Source organism: Macaca thibetana, chromosome 7 (genome assembly GCF_024542745.1).
Source record: "Macaca thibetana thibetana isolate TM-01 chromosome 7, ASM2454274v1, whole genome shotgun sequence".
NCBI classification, from domain to species: Eukaryota; Metazoa; Chordata; class Mammalia; order Primates; family Cercopithecidae; genus Macaca; species Macaca thibetana.
The window spans coordinates 83,509,394-83,519,729 of record NC_065584.1 but is presented as its reverse complement, the minus strand read 5'-3'; the positions used below and the strand labels follow the sequence as shown (position 1 = coordinate 83,519,729).

At 49.3% G+C, this 10,336-nt stretch overlaps 1 protein-coding gene across 1 annotated transcript; it reads right to left on the bottom strand.

The window, feature by feature from the left end:
* Window positions 1–148: 148 nt before the first annotated feature.
* Window positions 149–3,518, bottom strand: TINF2 (TERF1 interacting nuclear factor 2). The gene is made up of 9 exons (XM_050797475.1): window positions 2,660–3,518; window positions 2,413–2,517; window positions 2,198–2,299; window positions 1,715–1,822; window positions 1,531–1,627; window positions 930–1,386; window positions 773–840; window positions 574–665; window positions 149–440 (listed from the first exon to the last, which is right to left on the bottom strand). Exons 1-9 carry the CDS (start codon window positions 2,849–2,851, stop codon window positions 306–308), a joined length of 1,356 nt encoding a protein of 451 aa, XP_050653432.1. The 5' UTR covers window positions 2,852–3,518; the 3' UTR covers window positions 149–305.
* Between the last annotated feature and the right edge of the window lie 6,818 nt (window positions 3,519–10,336).

The window sequence follows — 10,336 nt, the reverse complement described above, 5'->3', positions numbered from 1 at the left end:
TTTTAGGCACAGCTGAACAACACTTAGCAAGGGAAGTAAAAAAGGCAAAGGGATCCTTCCAGTTTGGAAGGGCCAGTTCTGTTTCTAAGGAATGGCCTATGCTGACCTTACGGAAACCTTAATTCCCCTCCTTCACATCAAGGCAGTATTTTAACAAATCCAAAGTTTAATTATTAAGCATTACAAATATTTTTAGCAGTGTAGTCAGGCAATCCAAGCCTGGACTTCCACTCCATTCCTACTAAACTACTTGCAGAGCTGAAGAGGCAGGAGACAGGCAGAGTACAAAGGGCATTTTAGTTCTATCACAGGGGTCTAGAGCTGTCTCTACAGTCATAGGAAGGAACAGGCATGGCACCGTGGCCAGAAGAGGGTAGGTATTCACAGAAAGTGGGGATCAAGGTGTCAAACTTTGTCTTCTGATAGTTTTCCAGAGATTCCTGTACAGAAGGGAGCAGGGAGATCCTACCATCTGAAACCATTCCCTGAGCCCTCCGAATTCTGAAGCATGTAGATTTCTCAGTCTTGTTCTACCCATCCGCCTTCACCAGCTTTCTGCTTCTTCCTACTCACCTTTCCTTCCCCCTGGCCATTTTCTTCCTCATCAGAGTCTAAAACCAAGTCCCCTATGGTAATGATGGAGCTGCACAGAGATGGAGGACACACTGTAGGAGGGAAACCAGAATCAAACTACTACTACTAGATGAACACAGGCTCTTGAGAGTCTCCAAGAGAGGAGGCTGTTAATCCAATCCTGACTCAGACTACCTACCTGGCTTCCTGGCCCTAGGAGGTAATAATGATAGTCTCAGGGGGTCCATGTAGCAATCCAAGCAATTCCTGAGGTGAGAGCAAGCAGAGGATAGGATGAAGGGAAGGCAGGCAAAGAATGTGCTCCTAGTAAAGAGAAGCAACTCTGTTCCACTCACTCCTTTTGCTCTGTGGCAGGCAAGTCAACTGGGTTCTCCTTCAGAGCCCTTCCCCCCAGGGTCTGGCATGGACTCTTAGACTTCCCAGTAGAGGCTGCTCTTGTGCCCACGGCTAGGTCTGCTGTGTATATCGCATGTTCTTCCTTGCTCTCAGGCTTAGATATGACCTGGGTTGGTGAGCCCAGATTCCTAAAGGGAAACAGCATGACTGTGGGGCGCTCCTTATGGCCTCCCCTAGTGGACGCCCATTGGGACTGGACTCTTCGTCGGCCTAAAGGGGCCAGATTGAAGTGGCAGCCAGCTAGAGGTTCTGGGTGCGTCCTTGAAGATGGTCCCTGAGGAAGACATGGGCCAGGCTTGGCTTTTGGCAGAGGATTGTGGAGTGCTAGTCTTTGTTGCTGAGGAGGATTCTGTTCCATGAGCTCAGCCAGGTTCACTGAGTCAGTAACAGAGCACTCTGAAAAAGAAAATGAGGCCCCTTATAAAGAGAACAGATAGTAACAGAATAACTGCTTTCTTATGCCTGGAGCCCATGGAACCATTCCAATGGACTGCCTCAAAAGGTTTCATGCTAAACACTACACCTCCAAATTCCCAGTACCTGGAAGTGGCCACCCCATGTCCACACCATATTGTCTCCAGGCAAGAGAAGAGGTGATAGAGACTCCAGGCTGCATCCAACTCAGCACATCCTGAAGCTGTGGGCAGGGATAGAGGTATAAAGACCACAGTCCTTCATACAACCACCCCACACTCTGCTCTTACATGTTTTGCCCCAATGAAACCTGCTGTGCCTGTGGTGTAGGCAGTGCTTTCTCCAGCTGACACAAGTACTCAAAAAGCAGCTTTTCCATGGCAGCCAGAAAGGGTTCCCCATATTCTTGTTCAAGTTCCTGCAGCAGAGGAGAGTAGGAGATCAAAAGTGGGTTAGTGGCCAGGCACGGTGGCTCACGCCTGTAATCCTGGCACTTTGGGAGGCCGAGGTGGGAGGATCACTTGAGGTCAGGAGTTCGAGACCAGCCTGGCCAACATGGTGAAACCCCATCTCTACTAAAATACAAAAATTAGCTGGGCATCTATAATACCAGTTATTCAGAAGGCTGAAGCAGGAGAACCGCTTGAACCTGGGAGGCAGAGGTTGCAGGGAGCTGAGGTTGTGCCACTGCACTCCAGCCTGGGCAACAAAGCAAGACTCCCTCTCAAAAAAAAAAAAAAAAAAAGGTGGGTTAGAGAAAATAGTCACATAATAGCCTTCAAACCAGTCTCACCTGCAGCTTCGAGGCCAAATCCACAGGAGCCTCTGACAGCTGCTTCACCTGTTGGTAAAAAGTCTCCTGTGCCTCCAAAATCTTCCTCAGATCCTGCTTTGTCTGTTGAGGATATAGAAGACAGAGAAGTTAACACCAACATCCAGTAGACAGGAGGAGCAACTTTGCTGCACCAAGTTGAACTGGGGTCAGGGCTTGTTCCGGGGATTACTCACAGCCTTGGGATCCCGCACTATAGGTCCAGATTCTGGAAAGTGGTGATTCAGGGTTTTCAGGACTTGGGCCCAAGGCCGGCCCTGCAGGATCAGCTCCACCACCACCTGTATGGTACTGAATTCAGAATCCCCACTTCGGGGCAAGCTGACCTTTTCCAACTAGTCTCATCCCCAAGCTGTGGGCCCTTGTCAGGTGCTCGCATCCCGCCCCTTTCTTTCCCCTTCCAGGTCCTACTTGCTCCAATACCTTGGCCTTTAGGCCCATACAAAGGCGTTCGTGGTGCCGGTAGCGAACCAAGCCAGGGGCAACAGCGCGCAGAGATCGCAGAAACTCCAGTACTCGGGGAAAATGTTCCACACTGCGTCCGCGCACAACCTGCCAGCTAGCTGCGGCGGCGAAGCGTAGAGCTGCAGGACCGGCCCCCGGGGGCGTAGCCATGGTCGGCGGGCTCCGCCCTGAGGCGGTCCCTCCAGGTTCCTCACCCGGATGGGTGAGGCTTTCCGATCACTCCTAGGGGCGGGGCTTCTGGCAACACTCTGTGGCTCGGGTTTGTCGGCTCTGGGTACCTCGCGATCCGACTCGGCTCCCTTCCATAGGCCCCCAGAATTCTGGGGGAGGGGGTCTTCTGGCTCAGGCTGGAGGAGCCTGAGTGGAAAAGCTGGCCGTCCCAGTGGTACTGGGTCGCTCAGCTTTAAACGCCGCCTCTGTCTCGAGCCCGAGGGTGCCTCACTTCCGGCTCCGCTACTAGCTTCCCTTGCCCCGGAAAAGGGCGGTAAGAGGGAGCCAATGGGTGGCCACAGAGGGAACTGTGACGGTGCGTCAGAAGGCCACGCCCCAGCGGATCTGGCGCTGCCTGCTCGCTGCGCCCTGCGCCCTCTGCCGGCTGACTTGAATTGGCCGCTGAGGCTGTTGTGGCCGCTCGTCTGGGTCCTCCTAGCCTTGATTTCTTCTGCGGAGAAGCCCCGTCACTCCCCTGAGGCTCGACTTCCTAGTCTGTGAAACGAGGATCGTGCCACCGCCTCTTCCCACTGTCTTCACCCGTCGAAATTCAGTTCCTTAAATCCCAGACCCGAGCCGGCGTCTACAAAGCCTTCCCCTGCGCACGTCGCTTCCAGTAGGAATTCGACTGTTCCTTTTATAAAACGGAAGAAGGCTCCCGCCCTTAAAAAGTAAAATACAGGCCGGGCGTGGTGGCTTGTGTCTAATCCCAGCGCTTTGAGAGGCCGAGGCAAGAGGGTCACTTGAGCCCAGGAGCTCCAGACCAGCCTGGGCGACATGGTGAATGAAACCCCGTCTCTGCTAAAAATACAAAAATTAGCCAGGCGTGGTGGCAGGCCCCTGTAAATCCCAGCTACTCGGGAGGCCGAGGCCAGGAGACTGGAGGTGGCAGTGAGCCGCGATCTTGCCTCTGCATTAGAGCCTGGGGGACAGAGGGACAATCCCTCTCAAAAAAAAAAAAAAAAAAAAGGAAGAAGAAGAAATAGAATACAGGCTGTGGGGGCGGGGCACGGTGACTCACACCTGTAATCCCAACACTTTGGGAGGTCGAGACGGGAGGATCGATCCGCTTGAGCCCAGGAGTTCCAGACCAGACTGGGTCACATGGTGAGACTCTATCTCTACTGAAAATAAAAAAAAACTAGCCGGGCGTAGTGGCATGTCTGTAGTCCCAGCTACTCAGGGGGCTGAGGTGGGAGGATTGTTTGAGCCAGGAAGGTTGAGACTTCAGTGACTGCACTCCAGCCTAAGTGATAGAGTGAGATGGGGTCTCACACACACACACACACACACATTAAATGGTTTCTTGTTTTAGGATTCTGTTGTGCACTGAACTTGTCAGCCCCTTAATGTAATTGACTGCTCTCCTTGACTGTCTCTTTGTCATCCTTCCCGGTGCCTCTCATTTCCATCAGCAAGCACAGAACCTAACGCACAGCTTACACTCCTTAGTTGTTGGCTGGATTAGTTGCCTGCCTTGACCACTTTACAAGGATTTAGTGAAACTGCTCCGTCTTTAGCCCATGTCTTCCATTCCCAGAGATAATGATTCACACATCCTTGTCTCCGCCCCAGATGAGTCTCAGCTGATCCGCCCATTCGACTGCCTAAGAAACACCCAGTCCCAAAGTACCCCAAATTGGATATGTGTGAAATTGTAGTTATCTTCCTTTTTTCCTTTATTTATTCCTTCTCTAATGTTCTTTCTTATGTAGATCTGAACTTCTGACATGTCGTTTTTTTTTTTTTTTTTTTTTTTTTTTTTTTTTTGAGATGGAGTCTCACTCTGTCACCCAGGCTGGAGTGCAGTGGAGCGATCTCGGCTGACTGCAAGCTCCGTCTCCCGGGTTTACGCCATTCTGCCTCAGCCTCCCGAGTAGCTGGGACTACAGGCGCCTGCCACCACGCCCGGCTTATTTTTTGTATTTTTAGTAGAGACGGGGTTTCACCGTGGTCTTGATCTCCTGACCTCGTGATCCGCCCGCCTCAGCCTCCCAAAGTGCTGGGATTACAGGCGTGAGCCACCGCGCCCGGCTTTTTAAATTTATTTATTTATTTATTTTGGAGGTGGGGAGACAGTCTTGCTCTGTTGCTCAGGCTGGAGTGCAGTTATCTTGGCTCACTGCAACCTCTGCCTCCTGGGCTCAAGTGATCCTGCTGCCTCAGCCTCCCGAGTAGCTGGGGCTACAGGCATGCACCACCATGCCTGGCTCATTTTTTTCTATTTTTTTTGGAGAGACAAGTCTACGTTGCCCAGGCTGGTCTCGAATTCCTGGACTCAAGCCATCTTCCCACCTCGGCCTCCCAAAGTGTTGGGATCACAGACATGAGCCACTGCATGCAGTCCCCAGCTAATTTTTTAAAAAATATTTTTTGGGTGCTGATGAGTTGATGAGTGCAGCACACCAACATGGCACAAGTATACATATGTAACAAACCTGCATGTTGTGCACATGTACCCTAGAACTTAAAGTATAATTTAAAAAATATATCTTTTTTGGTGGGTGTGGTGGCTCATGCCTGTAATCCCAGCACTTTGGGAGGCTGAAGTGGGAGGATCACTTGAGGCCAGGAGTTTGAGACCCGCCTGGGCAACACAGTGAGACCCAGACTCTATGAAATAAAAAGAAAAATGTGTTTTGTAGAGAAGGGGTCTCTCTGTGTTGCCCAGCTTGGTCTATCTTCATTTTTTGTTTTTGGTATTTATCCTGCTTGGTATTCTCTGAGCTTCCTGGATCTGTGTTTTGTGTCTATCATTAATTTGGGGAAATTCTCAGTTATTATTGCCACATTTCTTCCGTTCCTTTGTTTTTTTCTCTGCCATTCTGATTATGTGTATGCTACACCTTCTATAATTGTCCTACAATTCTTGGATATTCTGTTTTCATTTTTTTTTTTTCTTATTGCATTTCAGCTTTGGAAATTTCTGTTGACATTTCTTCAAGTGCACCATGTTCTTTGGCCGTGTCCAGTCTATTCATGAGCCCATCACAGGCATTCTTCATTTCTGTTACAGTGGGTTTTTTTGTTTGTTTGTTTTTTGAGACAGTGTCTCGCTTTGTTGCTCAGGTTGGAGTGCAGTGGCTCAATATCAACTCACTGCAAACTGTGCCTCCCAAGTTCAAGTGATTCTGGTGCCTCAGCCTCCCAAGTAGGTGGGACTACAGGTCGTATGCCACCATGCCTGGCTAATTTTTGTTTTAATAGAGATGGGGTTTTGCCATGTTGCCCAGGCTGGTCTCGAATTCCTGACCTCATGTGATCCACCTGCCATGGCCTCCCCAAGTGCTAGGATTACAGGTGTGAGCCACCATGCCTGGCTGAATTATTCATTTTCAGTTGCTGTCTCTGTGTAGCTGACTTATTTGGAGTCCAAGGCAGGTGGACTGCTTGAGTCCAGGAGTTTGAGACCAACCTGGGCAAAATGGCAAGACCCCGTCTCTACAAAAAAAATTTTTTTAAACTAGCCAGGGTTAGATATACACACCTATAACCCCAGTTACTCAGGAGGCTGATGTAGGAGGATTGCCTGAGCCCAGGAGGTTGAGGTTGCAGTGAGCTGTAATCCAGCCTGGTTGCAATGAACTGCACTCCAGCCTGGGCAACAGAGTGAGAATGAATGCAATGGATGTATTTCAAAATGGCTACTTTCCTCTTCCCCTCTGCCAGAATCACGGGGCGGGAGGTGGGGATGGGGTGGGGTGGGGCGGGGGGTTCTCCAGTTTTCACTGTGGGATCCTGGTAAAACTTGTGGCCATGTGCCATGGCTCACACCTAGGATTGCTTGAGGCTAGGAGTTCAAGACCATCGGGGAAACTTAGTGAGACCTTGTCTCTACAAATAAAAAAAATCTAAAAGCTAGCCAGGCGACCGGACACAGTGGCTCACACCTGTAATCCCAGCACTTCGGGAGGCTGAGGTGGGTGGGTCACAAGGTCAAGAAATCAAGACCATCCTGGCCAACATGGTGAAACTCCGTCTCTACTAAAAATACAAAAATTAGCTGGGCATGGTGGCACGCATCTGTAATCCCAGGTACTCAGGAGGCTGAGGCAGGAGAATCACTTGAACCTGGGAGGCGGAGGTTGCAGTGAGCCGAGATCGCACCACTGCACGATCTGCCTGGTGACAGAGCGAGACTCCATCTCAAAAAAACAAAAAGCCAGGCATGGGCTAAAGACACCTGTAGTCCTAGCTACTTGGGCTGAGGCAGGAGGATTGCTTGAGCCCAGGAGTTGGAGGCTGCAGTGAGCTGTGATTGCACCACTGCATTCCAGCCTGGGTAAAACAAAAACAAGAAACAAAAAATAAAAACCAAAAACCAAAAAAAGGGTAGGGTCCCCCTAAGAATGGGAATGGGAGGCCGGGCGCGGTGGCTCAAGCCTGTAATCCCAGCACTTTGGGAGGCCGAGACGGGCGGATCATGAGGTCAGGAGATCGAGACATCCTGGATAACCCAGTGAAACCCCGTCTCTACTAAAAAATACAAAAAAAAAAAGCCGGGCGAGGTGGCGGGCGCCTGTAGTCCCAAACGCGGGAGGCTGAGGCAGGAGAAAACCCGGGAAGCTTGCAGTGAGCTGAGATCCGGCCACTGGTCCCCCTGGGCGACAGAGCCAGACTCCGTCTCAAAAAAAAAAAAAAAAAAAAGAATGGGAATGGGACCCCTAGATTTTTTTTTTTTTTTTTTTTTTTTTTTTGAGACGGAGTCTCGCTCTATCTCCCAGGCCAGAGTGCAGTGGCCGGATCTCAGCTCACTGCAAGCTCCGCCTCCCAGGTTTACGCCATTCTCCTGCCTCAGCCTCCCAAGTAGCTGGGACTACAGGCGCCTGCCACAGCGCCCGGCTAGTTTTTTTTTTTTTTTTTTTTTTTTTTTTAGTAGGGACGGGGTTTCACCGTGTTAGCCAGGATGGTCTCGATCTCCTGACCTCGTGATCCGCCCGTCTCAGCCTCCCAAAGTGCTGGGATTACAGGCGTGAGCCACCGCGCCCGGCCTTTTTTTTTTTTTTTTTTTTTTTTTTTTGAGACAATCTCACTCTGTAGCCCAGGCTGGAGTGCAGTGTTGTGATCTCGGCTTACTGCAGCCTCAACCTCCCCAGGCTCAGGTGATCCACCTCAGCCTCCCCAGTAGCTGGCATTACAGGTATGTGCCACCACACCCGGCTATTAAAAGTCTTTTTTGTAGAGATCGGGGTTTGCCATGTTGCCCAAGCTGGTCTTGAACCCTTGGGCTCAGTGATTTGCGTGCCTCAGCCTCACAAAGTGCTGGGATTACAAGCATAAGCCACCATGCCCGGCCACTATAGAGTTTTTAGCTCACAAATTTGTCCACCCTAAGCCTCCAGCTATGAGTCAATTACACTTTAAGTTTTCCTACCCTGGTACTGGCTCCCCAGAAGTTTCTGTTTTTGGGCTTCTGCTGTTAAGTTGTGATTCTCTGTATCTGCTTTTTTGTCTCTCCAGTTTTAGGGGCAGGAGTTTGCCCTGTGCCCTCAATTCTCTGATAGATCCAACAAGAGTTATTAACTTTCAATTTGTTCAGCATTTTTCTTGTGAGGACAGGAGTCCCAAGGACTCCCAAGCTTGTTACAGGCCAGACTAAAACCTCCACCTCCTGGGTTCAAGCAATTCTCCTGTCTCAGCCTCTCAAGTAGCTGGGATTACAGGCATGTGCCACCATGCCTGACTTTTTTTTTTTTTTTTTTTTTTTGTATTTTTAGTAGAGACGGGGTTTCACTATATTGGCCAGGCTGCTCTCGAACTCCTGACCTTGTGATTCGCCTGCCTTGGCCTCCCAAAGTGCTGGGATTATAGGCGTTAGCCACCGGGCCCAGCCTATCTTCCCTTTTATAATATGGTCTTCCTCCTGGGCTTCGAATTTCTATGCATGTCAACCTCTGTTCATGGCACCCATGAGTCAGAAATGCAGGCACCACCCTTATCTCTGCCCTCCCTCCTCTCCAAATTCAATCTATTACCAAGTCTCATCAGTTTTATTTCCTATACAACCTTCAAACCCACCCCCCCCTTTTTTTCCCATTGATACTACTTCTACCCTAATTCAGGTTCTCCTGTCTCTCATCCCAAGAGGACTCTAGTCTTCCTACCTCCAGCCCAACCCTTCTAATTTCTTTTCTATGTTGCTTTCATCGTGAATCATGTGAAATGCAAAACTGATCATATCATCCCTAATTGAAAGCTCCCCCTTACTTTCAGAAGGAAGTCCAAACTCCTAAATATGGCAAAAGGATTTTTAATGAACTGGCCCAAGCTTACCTCTTCAAGCACATCCCTTGCCACTTTGTACTCATCATGTACCCATATGCCAGTCCTCATCCAGCTGTCTGCATTTCCCAAATATGCTGTGTTGTCTCGCATGTCTGTGCTTTACACGTGGTAGGTGATTCCTCTGTCCTCTGCCTCTTGGACTTGACTTTTTCTCATCTTTCATGGGTCATCTGGTAATCACCTTCATGAAGCCTTTCTGTATCAGCCCAGGCAGAATCACAGTTCTCTGGGCCCCTCGGCATCCTGAACATCCCTCTACTACCATGCAGAACGTATCTCGTAAGGTTGTTGTAAGGATTAAATGAATTCATAAATATAAAGTGCTTGGAGCCTGGCTCCCGGTAAGTGTGATATACGCATTTACTGTATTTAGAATGTTTACATATCTGCCACTCCCACTGGACAGGAGCACCTTAAGGGAAGGGCTTGTTTCTTCTTGTGCATGTTACACGACTGATGCCTCAAGGTATGCACCTTGTTCATGTGTTTATAGCTAGTAGGAACAGCTCAATTTTAGCTCTCTTTTTCCTACCCCATGAGCCCTTTGTCTTGAAAGCCTTCTAAACTTAAAGGTTCAAGAAGACATGCGTTCAGGACCAGAATATCAGGTACATGATCTCATGGCTACTGCTGGCCCAAGAAGAACGTAGGCAGTGGGAATGCAGAAAAAAGAACAGCTGAAAAGAAAAATGAAAGGACATTGTTCTTGATCTTTAGTATACACAGGAGTCAAACTCTTGGTGAGTCTGTTCTGGGCCTCTGCCACAGGGATTCTGACACATGAAGTCTATGCTAGGGCTCATATATCTGGATTATTAATAAACATTTCAGTGATTGTAATAGAGGTGGTCTAGACACTACACTTGAAAAACCCTGAGGTAAAGGAACAGTTTCATTCAAACCAAAGCCAAAATCCTCTAAAACTCACCTACAAGAAAATTTCCAGGTAGAAGAGAGTTATACAAAGAATATCGACTCTGTCTCTCTGAGCCTCAACTTCCCTTGTGCTTCCCTCTCTCTGGTGAGGGACACCAGCCCCTGTCAGTGGATGATATAGAAAGGCCATGTGCAGCCCTGGGACAGACCATGGTTCCATCTATCTTGGTGTGGCATGGACTGAAAGATGGACAGAGCAGCAGC